The sequence below is a fragment of the Nannospalax galili genome, unplaced genomic scaffold (assembly GCF_000622305.1).
Source record: "Nannospalax galili isolate Female #2095 unplaced genomic scaffold, S.galili_v1.0 scaffold705, whole genome shotgun sequence".
NCBI classification, from domain to species: Eukaryota; Metazoa; Chordata; class Mammalia; order Rodentia; family Spalacidae; genus Nannospalax; species Nannospalax galili.
Genome location: NW_008352871.1, coordinates 1,700,498 through 1,716,020, shown reverse-complemented (window position 1 = coordinate 1,716,020; position 15,523 = coordinate 1,700,498). Strand labels below are relative to the sequence as shown.

Here is a 15,523-nt window from a genome sequence, read left to right as displayed (position 1 = left end):
AAATAGCTTGTTGAAAAAAAGCACTTTTTTTCATGTGAAATATTTAAATTTCTTCTCTTTCTCTCTCTCTCTCTCTCTCTCTCTCTCTCTCTCTCTCTCTCTGTGTGTGTGTGTGTGTGTATGCACACACACTTCTTTTCTTGAACAAAATCTCAGAGTTTATTCTATAGAGGGTCAAGGCTGAAAAACCCTGTTTTCACAAGCAGTCACCTGCTTTCAACTGTGTGTTGACTGAAAATTTTATTTCTTGTCTCAGGCCCTTTTCTCTCTAGATTGTCCTAAGAGCACTTCATCGTTTCAAAGTTCACCAAGCAGACCTATTCTTTTTATTCCTAATTCACCCTTTGTATCTGCTAGGTTTATAGATTTCATGGCTGTTTGTGCAAGGTTAAGTTGGGTAGCTTCAGATTTTTATAAAAACAGCCACACGAGGTTCCTTGTGAGTGACCAGATGGGCTTAGCAGAATAAAGTATAGTGTGACTAATGAATTAAAATGGCCACTCTTTATCTCAGACTTTGTCACATTGCAGCTGAGGCTATCTATATTAAGAGATGGAAAACTAGAACACATTTATAATTCCAAGAAAACAACTTTAACTCTTAAATATCATAATTTAAATCTTAAATAAACAAAATCACATATGGTCCTTTTCTCTAACACATCTTTCAAAAAAGAGGAACAAAAGTCATACACTATAAAAACAGACATCAGCAGGATCATTGCAATTTCAATTTTAATAAAGCGATGCTGACATTGCACAAACATGTATAAAAATGTGGATATCAATTTCTGTTCTTTCAATATGAACTGTTCCCCTATGCCTTTTACAACATTGGAACAGATGCATCAAGCAATTTTTATACTTTCCTGCACTGCTGGAAATAAACCATGAAGCTACTTTTGTTTAAAAGTTATGTATGTAATAGTTATTTTAAAAGTTGCTAAGTGCAAAAGAAAGTTTAAAAAAATCAAATTCTAGACAATGCTCATGACTGAGACAGAAGCTTTCAATGGGAATCTGGTAGTTACAACTTGTTGGAAGGTGGCTCCTTACCCAGTGACCTCATTTTGTGGTGGCCTCATTTATCTCACATACAGTCACACTGGGCAAGAGTTATGTGTACCTTTCAAACCTGCAGCTTTAACCCCTCCCATAGAATATATGTTTCTTTTCCTCCCTTCAGCTGGCCTGGTGAAAACTCTGGAAATCCTATGACCCTCAGAGTCTTACCCAACAACCGGACCCTCAGGACGCTTTACCGTATTACATCAAAGAAGTTGCATGAGTGTACATGTTATAGAGGCTAATACTTTCTTAAAAATGGGATTTCAACAATATTTCAAGTTGAATGTTTCTTAATTTTATTTTCACTTAATTCTAAGATGATAATATTATTAGCACATTAAGAAAAGTATGTACTTACTTGTGATGTATAAAGATTTGTATTATCTGATCCTTTGTTCATAATTTAACATTTGATGCTAAATATACTAAAGCTTATTTTCCAATTTGTAACATATAAAGTTGACTATGTATTTCCTAATGCCTTTCATAATTTCCATGTCATTGCCAAACAATAAGATTGTTTTCTCCTTTCTTTTTAGGCACAAGAGTATTTCTTGTTGTTCTGTTTATTTTAGATTTTACTATAAATCACCTGTTAATTTATATAATTATGTACATATTTCCTCAGTGAATTATAGTAGTGAAGGTTTGTATGCCACCTTTTCTTTTGAATTATCCCAACACTTTTGAAGAAGAAATTGTACTATCTTTTTAAGTAATTAGCTTACTAATATATTTCAATTATTTCAATATTCTTTACTATCTTAATTTACCCTTTTGTAATAAAAGCAATAATAATTTTAAACAGATATCAAACATAAATATAAATTTTACGTTACATAAATTTTCGATGCCTGGTTTGAGTGTTCCATGGAAGGCCTCCCTCCAATACACAAATAACTTCAAGTTCTGTGAGTGGAAAGATTTTGTCTTTCCTGTTCACTGAGGTTTCTTTGACACTCAGCTAATAGCATTTGATGGATAGATTACAAATTTCATGAGACAAAGTAAGGATGGTACTGGATATTAACAGCCTTTATTTGAAATATCTATAATATATACTTGGATACGTTTTAGTTGTGAGATATCTACTATATATCTGTATTTATGTATATTTTACATTAAGTTCACACAATTTCAGCTATAAACCATATTCTACATTCTATTTAACTTGCAACAATTACTTGGCCACATGCAAAATACACAGCAAAGCAACTGGGCTAAGACAAAGATTCCACACTCACCTAACTGGATGAACTGAGGCTCACTCTTCACCCCAGGACCTGCCCCAGTGCTGGCTGCCACCTCCACACTGTATCGGATCCCAGGAACCAACGAGGGGATGACCACAGAAAAGGTAGAACCATCTACTGTCTTATTTATATGATACCTGGTTTCATTGCCCAGACACCAAACCTGTAAGAAGTACATAATGAAAGTAAAGCTGTTAACATAACCAAGTGAATGTGAAGATCAGCATGTGATGATGTTTCAGACTCACACAGAGTTCAGATCTATCAGGAATTTTAGAATTAAACATCAGCAGTGGCTTCAAGATTCCTTTACATTTTCTTAGGTGCTTTTGATAGATATCATAAGCCTTTGAGATTTTATCATACAGGGTCTGGAGAGATGGCTCAGCAGTTAAGAGTGCTGGCTGCAAAACCATGAGGCTTATGAAGACTGGAGTTTGTGTCCTAGCATCCACATAATTTGCCAATAAACACCTGTAACTCTAGCTCTGAGGGAACCAATGCCCTTTTCCAGCCTCAGTGTGCACCCACACACTGTCTACCAGGTAGACACACACATAAAAATAAAAATCTAAAATATCACTCTATGATGAGTCGTTTAACAAAATTTAAAGTAAGGATTATATTGTAGCTTAAATTTCCTGAAAGGAATGGTTTGTTATTGCATATTACTATCAAAACTCATGAGTCCACAATTATTTTCTTGTCACAAAACTTCACATCAAGTACATATTATTATCTTTTCTGATTTTATGTACTGTGAAACATGAATTGAGTTTTCAATTTAACGTAAGATCAGATTAGTTTTGCTCACTGGCCACAGTTCAGCATTCCATATTCTGATAAACCCTAGGGTGACCCTTACTACTTCAGTATTGTTTTATTTTCAATACCAGCCATATGCCATATTCACACGATACACTTTAGACTATTCAGGAGTTCATCTGCCCTTTCAGGCAACTGCTTCTTGAGTTTGATGTAAATACAATGTGATAGTGACAATTCCAGTTAATTCTGACCCAGAGTGTCAGGCTTGGAGCTGCACTCACCTTTGTGACACCTAGTCATGTGGAGTCACTCTTACAATGTCATTGTCAAATGATGGCAGATGCTCTGCTATTCTTTATCGATAGTCACAGCCTTCTGTAGGATCATTTTTTTGTTTGTTCCTGAAAATTTCTTGATGTTAAAACAAATGACCAAAACTTTGATGATAGGGGCTGAGTGTATTGCCTGCATATATGTCAATGTACCATGTGTATGCAATGACCATGGAGGCCAGAAAAGGGCATCATACTCCCTCGAATTGGAGTTACTGAGGGTTGTGAGCTGCCACGTGGGTGTTGGGAACTGAACCTGGGTCCTCTGTAAGAGCAGCCAGTACTCTTAGCCACTGAGCAATCTTTCTAGCAATGTTGATTGATATTTTTAAAACACTTGGATATGGGACATGATAATATTTTTAGTCAGTTTCCATAGGAAAACAACATACAGAGTATTGAGGAACACACTGGGTTCTTGTGATGCCCCCATCAATAGGCAGGATTAGCTTTGATGGGTTAGTATTATAACAGGAAATCGGATTTAAAGGAATCTAAGGTAAGAGTATCCTCTATCAACTGGTCAATAACCTTTAACTTTTTTTCTTTCAAAGTTCTTATTTTAATATGGTTTCAATAGATAATGCCTGCAAGTGGTGAGACACTCTATCAGTGAAAAGACTCCTTTGTGAAATTTTTCCCATCAATTACATTACACAGCTGAACCAAAGTCACAAACTGATTTTGTACCAGTCAATCAGGTTCTGAAAGGCATTTTATTATCTTAAATTGACCATGAAGTTAAGTGAAATCCACCCTTTCACATTTCTTGAAAAAAGAAATTAGTTTTGACTCTTAGGAGAGAAATGCCTACGTTACACAATTTTGCTTGGGAGCTGAGACTTTACTGCATTTTAGGCTCTTTTAAAAAACTCTTCCACAACAGTCTGTTTTTCTGAATGGCATCCTGACACTCCCCAATGTTGAGATAACCTTGGAACTCATGAGAAAGAATTTAAAACCATGGACATCTTTTACCTTTTAATGATCCAATTTCAATTGAAAACCTTATTTGAAATGCCTTAAGATATCTACAGTGTTATTCATGCCAGTCTTTTAAGTGTATTTTGTATATATGTGTATGTGTGCATGCATATATGCATGTATGCACCTACACACACATGCGTGTATATGCATGTGGAGGCCAGACATTGACATTGCTATCTTCCTCAGTGATTCTCCACCTTAATTTTTAAGACAGCATCTCTCATTGAACCGAGAGCTCACCAACGTGACTAGACTGACTGGCCTGCAAGCCCCAGGGCTCCTCCAGTGCTGAGATTACAGGCCTATGTCATTACTGCATTTTTTTTCCATAGGAAGAGGGAATTCAGTGTCTCATGCTCTTGCGATAAGCACTTTTCTGACTGAGCCACCTCTTCAACCCTGTTAAATTCATAAAAATATAGACTATTAATGTACATGAATTTATGAGGGTTTTTTTTGGTTTCAAAAAATCATTTTCAAATATTATACCTAAAATTAAACGTGATAGACTTGGTTATACACACATTAATTTGTTTTGCTTCAAGACAAGAGCTCATGCAGCCCTTGGACTTTTTATTCTCTGGCCTCGACCTCCCAAGTGCTGGAATTATAGGCATATACCTTCAGTCTCAGCTTTACAGATTAATTTGATAGTCAAAAAAAAAATATTATGACCCAGGCCACTGAGATAGCTTTGTGAGTAAAGGTGCTTGCTCCCAAGCTTGATGATCAGACTTTAATCCCAGAACCCACAATGGCAGAAGATTCTGGGGCTGTCTTCTGACACCTACTGCTTTACCATGGTGTGCCACATGCACACACACACACACACACACACACACACACACACACACACAGAGTAAATAAATAAAATGCAATAAAAATTATGCTCCTTATTTGAGGTTTACTGAAGTATATTCATCAGTTCACCTAGGAATTTGCCAAAATGTACATGAATAGGCCCAGGTCAGGCCACAAAGATGCTTCTAGTGTTAGCCTGCAGTTAATGGCTGAGCAACACTGCAGAAGGCAGGGGTTTCCTCACATGCTCATATCTGCAGATGAATATCCCAGTGTGTTCACATTCTAACTTCAGAAATGGGTGTCTATCTGCAGATATGAAACTACGCCATATGCTAGCCAGTAACTAGAACACGACTCTGTCATCAGAGAGATACTAGTTACTGTGCACAGAAGTGCATGTTATACTGTTAAAATTCTTCTAGTGTGTAGTATGGATCCAGAAATGATGAAAAAGTACCCATACCTGTTTTTTGTTCAGATATTCCTAATATGATCCACCAGCTACTCATTCATCATTATATAGATTCGTTAGTAGGCCAAGCTCTAACTCTTGAGTAAATCTGAGGTTCCTAAGGTTTCTTGTGTTTCTAAGAAAATATCTGCTTAGACTGAATCTCAGCAAAAGCTCTCTATATTAATTGACAGAGCCATTATTTCACAAGTAAAAGTAATTATCTAGAATTGCAAGAGTCAATAACTTGACAATATATTACATATTTCAAAGATTTGATATATGGAAATTTGCAGTTAACTTTTCTCTGAGACTAGAAGTTTATAAGGAAAAATGGACTTTTATAAACACAAAAAAAATGTTCCCAACCTAATAGTAAAGTCCAAATGCTTCCAGATGTCAAAAGAAAGCAAAACATATTTTGATGGAATGTGGCTATGTATAAAACAACTTCTATACAGTAACCCAATTCTGGAGGATATATTTAAGCCATATGTATAGTGGAGAGAAATAGAGAGGATATATCATTGACATTTAAATATGCTATTTCTGTGGAATTATATGTAATTTTATATTCGCTGACCATTTAAAAAATCTTTATTTTTTTCAAATAGCTTTTCTAGCAAAGACAATTATTCCAAAATCATTACCCGCAGTATTTTAAAAATAATTTTAAATATTAGCAGTTCAGCCAGCAGATGGCGACAAAGATCTATAGACGTTTTAAACAGTTTTTCTCTTCAGCAGTGAGGGGTACCCATCAGTGGGTATTACCTTATATTCTTGGACCATTCCATTTTGAGTATCTTCAGGAGGTGGCTGCCAAGTTACGAGAATTGCAGTCCCGTTTCCATCATTCTTTGACACAGTTACACTTTGGGGAGGGGCACTTGGTGCTAATTGTTTTAAAAAGTATATTATTAGAAGGTATTACAGAATACTGAATACAGACAGTTCATATATAAAAATACAACAGTAAGTGTTCAGTTATTGCATATTTCCAATATGTATATAATCCAATTCTGAATTGTCCGAAACTACATGTTTTCTCTAACTCGTGCTAAATTATGGCTACTGTGAATCTTTCCGAACCAGCTACACTTTCAGCACAGATCATCCCAGGACAGGGCCAGGGAGATGACTCAGAAGTAAAAATGCAGGCTGGGAAAGCTGGACAGACCACTAGAGTTCAATTCCTGGATTCCAAAGTGGAAGGAGAGAAGCAACTCTCTCCATACCCTCCCTGTAGCATGTATACACCTGCACACAGATGATACACTCACACACTAATAAACTTAAAAAAAAATCCCAGGACAATATCTATTCCATCCTCAAGCCCATAATCTTACTTTCACATTTCCCTATTTTAAAAGTAAAAAAAAAAAAAATAGGGATGGAGAGATGGCTCAGCAGTTAAGAGCTCTGGCTGCTCTTGCAGAGTACCTGGGTTCAAGTCCCAGCACCCACATGGTGGCTAACAACTGTCCCTAACTCTAGTTCCAGGGGATCCAACGCCCTCTTCTGACCTCCACAGGCATTGCATGATAGGCAATACATCCATACACATAAAATAAAATAAAAATAATAAAATATTTTTAAAGTTCAAAAGTATGAAAAAGTATGCTAATCTTACACAATATTAATTAAAACCAATAATTTATACAGTAATTTACAATTAGAATTCTGGGGTCTTTTTTTGTTTTACCCTACACTTGTGACATGAAACTTTTAAGTGAATATTGCTTTTCAATTTCCAGTTACAGGGTGGAAGTACTGGTTTGCCGAGAACTATGGGGCTTCCTAAGACATGAGGCAGCAAGAGAAAACGTGAACCTTGGAAAGTCCAGGCAAACCCATGTATTACTCACCCTATTTACAAAGCATTAATGAAACATTCAGAGCATATAAAGGCAAGCAAATCAAGAGCAAGTCCACCATTAAATGGGAATTTTAGGGTATTGTTAACTCTGCGGATTTTTTGTTCAGGCCACTATTGAAACAAGTCAATTATTATAGCATTTTGTTGTTTGTAGTTGTTCTAAGTAAACAAATTCTCACAGCAAAATATTTTTACTATGAAAGATTAATGATGCCCTGATTAGCTTTTTAACAACTTCCATTTATTTAACAAAAGGCCAGCAAACATGTTGTTTGTACAGAAACCCCACTTTTCCATGCTTACCTTCTTCTAAGGTTTTGGCAAACTTGATTTCACTATCTGCTCCTTGAAATTCATTAAAAAATGGGCGAGCCTTAATTTCATAGTTGACTCCTTTTCTGAGATCGGGGATCACCACACTATTTTTGGCTGGGGTCCTCACTTCAAAAACTAACCACTCTGATTCACCATGGCTGACACCAGATGGCCGGTAGAGAATTTTATATCCTTGAATATATTGAGACTGTTGGTCCACCTATTACAATGTTGAATAAAAATGGAAGTCATTCACATCTTTTTATTGCTTTACTGCAAAGTAATAAAAAACCAACAACAAAATGCAACAACAGAACCTTACCAGGCTCCACCATGTGGGTGTCTAGTTTAATGTAAGATGCTATTAATTTTTATAATACTGTTTTCTATGTTTTGTGCATAAACATGAGACATCCCCACAGAAGATATAACATATAAGAGACAGGTAAGGTGGTGTTGTTTTAAAAACCTACTTAACATGAAGTTGGGGGAGATGGAGGGAGGGGTGGATGTGGGAGGTGTTTGGGGGAGGAGTAGTCAGGTGAATATGGTCAAAATACATTGTATGCATGCATGAAATTCTCAAAAGAGTAAATAAAAATTGTACATTAAAAAATCTTAATGCTACTTGGAAGTATTTCTAACTTCTAAAAAAGGCATGTGGCAGTCAGCACATCACATGTCACATCTTCAGTTACTACTTTGTGGTTCCTTTCTCTGACACTGGCAGAGTTAGTTCACTATTTTAGCAATGTTACATATATCTACATATCTTCTATCTATATCTATCTAATATAAGAAATTGTTCTTTGTTTAAAAGTGGATCATGGCTACTATGGTAAGCAATGCTTGCATGATAAGGGTGGTATAGAGGCAAGCAACAGCTAGTTAAATTACCTATATATAATAACATCACAGAAGTGACCTGCTTATCATAAAGGAGAGCAATAACTCACCGTCCAGTGCACTTCGATTGAAGAGGAAGAAAGGATGGTGGGGTTGTGGAGGTGCAAGACGACATTCCCCAGTTCTCTCTGGACCTGCTTATGATCTACCCCCTGACTGGTTGGTGGGACATCTGCAACAATTTTAGAAGACTGTGTCAGGCCAGATACAATGCTACTGTGCTGAGTGAAAGCAATTTTCAGAAAAGAATACCTAGTAGGACTGTGAAGCCAATCTATGGTACAGATTAAAATAAGAACAACTTAACAAGGGCGTGTATGTGCGTGTGTGTGTGTGTGTGCAGGAGCGGGTGGGCGCGTGTATCTACAGAGGCTGAGGAGGATGGGAGGTGACCTTCTCCCTCACTCTCAGCCTTATTCCTTTGAGACAGGGTCCTTGTGTCTCTGCCCCCCCACAGCACTATGGTTACAGGCATGTCCTTGGTCACGCTTGAGTCTTTGATATGGGTACTGGGATTTGAAATTAGGTCACCATGCTTACAGATCAACCTCACCTTTTTATAAGAATAGGAAGAATGGATCAGAAAGAAAAAGAGACAATGGCAGCAGGGTTGGGGTGGGGAATAGGGCAGGATCTGGAGAGGAGACAGAACAAACAAGGAGTCAAAAGGGCAGGAGCAGGACGCAGGTACAGTGGGAAACTAATTTTTAAGAGCTCTTCCCACCATGTAGCGATCGTTTTACTGCTGAGCATGAGGGTACTGGTACAATTCTCTCTGAATTTGATACAACCGTCTGCAGTTATCCTTACTATACAAGAAAGGAAAGGACCAGATATTGTAGCCAAGTGGATTGACAGTGAGCATGGGAACACCGGGCATGAAAAAGAGGGGTAGGATGAAGCTGAAAACTTCACATCTTCTCCGATGAACCTGGATATCTCAAGCAAGGTAGATGATAAGTAAATGGCTAGAGTAAGGGATGCAGAAGCCACCATTAAGGTCCAATAAAATAAACCTGATTAGCGCCATGAGAAAAGAGCACTTACCATCAATTTAACTGAGGACCATTTAGTTTACTATATTATATTAAGGAAGATTTAAGCATCTGTTTTCAATGTCAATAATACTAAAGCACTAGAAAGGAGACCACAGACACAGTAAGAATTAAATTGCCACTAGTGTCCATCCTTTATGTTGAACTTGCTTTTTTGGGGGGGGGGTGACAAGAAAAAGTTTTGCTAAACTTATTAAAATCTATATGTAATAAAAATCGCCCGTTGATGAAGAAATGTAGGGTAAAGAATAGAAGAAAATGAACACTGTGTTTGGACTAGAGAGCTATATATAGAATGTTACATTTTGGCACATATATTTCATATTTGTTACCATTTCATAAAAACAAAAAATGAAAATTTTAGTTTTCTGATTAAAAACCTCTGTTGCTGAATAGAAAGAAAAGGCATGAGTATTTAAATGAGATATGTGAATGCCTCTGATGGAGTCCAGGGAACCAAGACAAATGGAAGGCATGACAGGCATCCTTCAAGCTGTGCGATTGTCTGTATTCCAAATGAAGAAATTAAGCTTAGAAAAATAACTAAGATAATCCTTGCACCCCACACTTTTGACAACTTGCCATATTCTTGTTGTGCTAACCTTTAAGGTGCCTAGACGGAGGGACACTTGGCCATCACGTGGCCACCTGAGCAACGTCTTTTCTCTCTGCTCCCCACTGCTGCCTTGTTTTTCACTATCATTTATCTCTAAAGCAGGAGGGAAGTAGTTATATCAGGAAAAACAAAAGCAAAACCCCAAACAAATCTGGATCTGAATATGTATCTTGCCTGGGTAAATAAAAATCATATGACTTTGGGAAGATATCTTCCTCCATCATCTCAACCCAAGGCCTTATGCATACTAGGCAAGAGCCTAGCCAGACCCCCAGCTGCAGACCCCTTATATGTCACTTAGTGACTTATATAAAAAACCGCTTCCTCTAAGACTTCTTTGAGAAACTCAATGTAGTCAGTCACAAAAGCACTTTATAGAGGGGCAGAGGTCAGGCCAATCTTAATGGACCCACAGTTCCTAACCAGTATACATTATGTCAGTTTTCAAAAACTTCCTTCATAGATAAGCTACCATCTTCAAAGAGTCATCGGTATTTAAGGAAGTTTCTTCAAATACAAAAATAACCATTTTTTTTAAAAGGTCAGTATACTGATTTGTTCCTCAATCTTTGGTTTAAAAGGAACCTGCCAGTCAATTCCTTCAGGAAAGTCATGAGATTGTTCCACCAAAGGTATTATTTTGCAATAGCAGTCTCTATTATTATTGTAGAAAATTGTACATCAGAAAGAAAACTGGAAAGTGATGTATAATAAATTTTGAAAAGCTTGTGAATCAATATCTTAAAAGTATTACGTTATAACTGATCTTTGTCAACAGTCAGAGCTAGACTTAGAATAAACATTAAATACGGCTCAATCCAATTTCATTTCCAGAGTTGGAATTCTTTCTACACAATTACTAAGGAAGGATTGTTCAGGGCACATTCACTATGTATAATAACTAATACTTTCCTTAAAAAAATACTTGTGCATATGTGTAGTTGTGTATGGGTGCACATGCAAGTGTGGGTGTGTGTTCATGTGTGTAGGTGCACATATGTTTGCAAGTACACATGCGTGTGTGCACATATGTGGAGGGCAAAGTCAACTTCAGGAGTTGCTCCTGAGAAGTCATTAATTTTATTTTTTGAGTCAGGGTCTCTCGTTGGGGCTGGCCAGTCAGCTTGCCCTGGGAATCTTCTCTATCTTCCTTCCCAGTGTTGGGATTATAAGCATGTAACATCATGCTTGGCTCCAGGGACTGAACTCAGGTCTTTATGCTTGAGCTGCAAGCACATTACTGATTGAATTATAGTCTACAACTGATATTCTCATATGGTATGCTGTATACATTCTGTAGTATTATGTGCAGGTTCATTTCTTTTAAAAAATTAGCCTCAAGGGGCTGGAGAGATGGTTCTGTGGTAAGAGCACTGGCTGCTCTTACAGAGGAACTGGGTTCAGTTCCCAGTTCCCACATAGTGGCTAACAACTGTAGGTAACTCCAGTTCCAGGGGATTGGACGCCCTTTTCTGACCTCAGCAGGCATTTCAGGACATGGGTGCACTTACATTGGCTGCTCTTGCAGAGGACCCAGGTTTGGTTCCCAGCACCCACATGGCAGCTAACAACTGTCCGTAATTCCAGTCCCAGGGGATGTGACGCCCTCTTCCGCCCCCCCTCAGTCATTGCATGACATTGGTGCACTTACATATATGTAGGCAATACACTCATACACATAAAACAAAAATAATAAATAAAAATTTAAAAAAACTTTGGGCTCAAGAACTTCATCTGTGGATCCAGAATAGTACCCAGACTGGCTATACAACCCTACAGAAACAACCTAAACACCTGACAGCTACTCAGTCTCTCTTCCTTGCATTATCAAACTTTGCCTTTGGTGACAAGGTGCCAACATGAACTATGACATGGGTCCAGTGACTCTTGCACAGTGAACTGGTGCCCTGTGTCTTTGAACATTAAACTTTGGCCCCAGCTCACTCATGGAGCTCTCCTCTCGGGGAAGACACTTTGTAGCTATATTTACCCCATAGTTTATAGAAATTATGCTTGTTCACTTGTGAATTAATTCCCAACAAGTCTTCCTGAATTCTCTACACCCCTGACTTTCCCCTTCTGGCTTGTTCACTTTGCATCCTCTCAAGGGATTTTTTTCAGGTTCAGTCACAGTCCATGCTATGGTGATGAGCTGCATCTCAAATTCAGGCCAATATACAAATAATGAGTTGTGCCTTGGTTACTTTGTACTCATTTTCTGTTGCTTGGCGTAAGAAAAGACAGGTTCCTAAAATGGTAAGGAAAGGAGCGCATGCTCCCCTAACTTGTTTTCGGTTTGGGGCTTGATTCTTGAATTTCTTTTTTTTTTATAATGTGATTTTCAGCCTTTCATTCAGCTCTGCCAACTATCCTCACTGGTCTCCTCTTGGAAAACTAAAAGTCAGGGCTAGGCTGAATAGGACATCTATATCAAACTTCTGCCTCCCAAGGCTCAGGGATCATTGTGTACTGTGGAAGAGGGGTGGAAAGATTGTAAGCGCCAGAGGGGGTGGTAGGTAGCCACAAGGAAACAGTTTTCCAGACAGTAAGTCATTTACCCATATGAACCTACAGCAATGGTGACAGCATACACCAGTCCCACATACGCTCAACCCAGACAAAACCCCAGCATAGACATGGGGAAGTGGGTAAGAAACACCAGTCCTGTCTGAGGAACTACTGGCAACTGATGGCTGTTGGGAAGGGGAAATACAGTCTCATTAAGGGTGAGACTTCATAGGTTGACCAGGTCCTGTGGATAAACCCACACTGAAGGGAATTTAGGGACACACATATGACTCTATAGACCTTTATATATATTAGAGTATAGAAATTTGGTGGTGTATTCAAAGGGAGGTGCAGATACAGGAGGAATTCTAAATATGATCAAAATATATTGTATGAAATTTGCCAAAAATAAACAATTTTAAGACAGGGCTAGGGACATAGTTCAGCAGTAAGACACCAACATATGTGAATATAAAACCCTAGATTTGACCCATTACACACTTCCAAAACAAAACAGAAAAGTCCTAAGAGCACATCTGAAAGCAAAGTGCCCACAGCACAAACACATTACTTCATTCATGGTCTGAGTCGTTCAGAGTAAAGGAGGCAAGAAAACTTGATCCAGATACAATTCTGCTAATCCCAGCAAGGATGGCTTTGGTTCTTTGGGCAACTACATCACTCAGTGAGCTCAGACAGGTCTTGGAATCGAATTCAAACCCAAATTCTGTCTACCTCCCAGAGCCCCGACACAGAACACTGTCCTAAGCCTGCTCTTCCCACTTTAGTCATTTAACTTTCCAAACCACAATTCTAGTACCAGATTTTAAAATTTGTTCCATTAATATTAATCTAGTTAGCGCTAGCTCATCATTTCAGGCTGTCAAGATTATATTTAGCTGATTCTCTCTTTTGGCCCCCTAGCTACCTTCTTAGTTCTATGATTGCTGAAAATTTTATAAATCTTTATTTTCAATTCAGGCACTGAAAGAAAGATGTTTACTATGACATAAAATAGAAAAAAATAACATCTTGCATACTCATACATTATTGCTGATTAGTTAACAATCACATCTGGAGAAGTGGGTTTATTTAGCCTCATTTTATAAGCAAGGAGACATAAGGCTTAGAATTGATTGATTTGCTTAGGGCCACACAGCTAGAAGGTTGAAGAGGTGAAATGAAAATATCTTTTATTTCAAAGTGGTATGCGTATTTCTCGACACATTCAGTCTCCTGGCAGACAAGAACTTTTATTTAGGTTGTTCCACTAGCTAGGAATGTGAAGGAGGCTGTTTAACTAAAAAAAGAAGCAAAGAAAAGAAAATTTATGTCCATATAAATATGAAACATCTCTTTGTTTACAAATGAGCATATGTATCACAAAACCATTCAGAAGAGAATGATAGAATAGCATTAAGTTAGTTGTCAGCTCTTTCAGTTAGAGTCCACTGGACAGAGACCCCTCTACTGGGGACAAAAGCTTAAATTCATTTTGCAGCTGTCATAGTTTCTACATTCTTTGCAAATGCGTATCTAATATTGAAAATCTCATAATGCCTCAAGGCAGGCTCCAAGTATATGAGGCTCCTGAAGAGGTGACTCACAATAGCAAACACAGGCATCTGGGTGTGCTAAACTCATACATAAGAGACAGACATGGGCATGTTCTGCAGCACAGCTTGCTTTCTCTGTGAGTTCTAAAGCAAAAAGGTCCTTTCAAACATGCTGTTTAGATGTGCCCTAGACATAGAGAAAACATGCACCATCCTGGCATCTGTCCTCCCACACCAGGAGGAAAGCGCTTTGCACCTTCCACTCTCCTCGTGTGCAACTTGCTTGTCTCATCACAACTAATTTACAATGTTTCCTTTGGAATTATGAACTCAAGGCTATCGCTTCTGTATGTTGGAAAATGATTTTATATTTCTAATCACTACTCTCTAGAATTCACTTCCTTTGATAATGTGAGAACAAGCACATTTTAATTACATTGACATTAGGTTTAAGGAAGGTAAGGATTGATTCAAATTCATAGCTTTTTTTCAGCAGAGTTATAAATTTTACTTCTACGAGAGTCCTAAAACAATAGAATGAACAAGGAAGTAGAGAGAAAACAGAACTCTTCAAAATAGGAAACATTTGAAACTTAGTATTTTCAAATGTACCAAATATATTTGATATGGAACCTTAATTCACAAAAGTTAAAAAGCAATATACTGAAAAGAAAGTTAAATGAATAACACTTCTGAATTTACATCTTAGAATTGGCTTTAAACATTTTCACCCAGTTCTCACCAAAATACAGTTATTTCCCATTTCAAAGTTTCATATCACATCTCACATTCTGAGTATAAGAAACAAGAAATTTACATATAGTCACAACGTACTCTTACATGCTTTGCAGGAAGTTAACTAGGCAGAGAGATGAAGAGCATCTAACAGTATCATACACCTATGTGATTTTTGACAGGACACAAATTTATTAGGCTGAAAATTCCAAAAATTCATCCAGAAGGTTATAAGGACTGAATTTAGTCACCAACAAATTTATTCAGTTTTAAATACAATTATACTATTA

General features: G+C 37.5%; 1 protein-coding gene across 5 annotated transcripts in view; it reads right to left on the bottom strand.

The window, feature by feature from the left end:
- Robo1 (roundabout guidance receptor 1) overlaps nucleotides 1–15,523 on the bottom strand; it is a 432,413-nt gene that overhangs the window by 66,372 nt on the left and 350,518 nt on the right. For all 5 annotated transcript variants that reach the window (XM_029554552.1, XM_017802463.2, XM_017802462.2 and 2 more), the window contains 4 exons: nucleotides 8,814–8,935; nucleotides 7,846–8,077; nucleotides 6,438–6,559; nucleotides 2,313–2,484 (listed from right to left, as the gene is read on the bottom strand). In XM_029554552.1, the coding sequence (XP_029410412.1) occupies nucleotides 2,313–2,484; nucleotides 6,438–6,559; nucleotides 7,846–8,077; nucleotides 8,814–8,935 (648 nt within the window). The remainder of the gene's footprint in view (nucleotides 1–2,312; nucleotides 2,485–6,437; nucleotides 6,560–7,845; nucleotides 8,078–8,813; nucleotides 8,936–15,523) is intronic.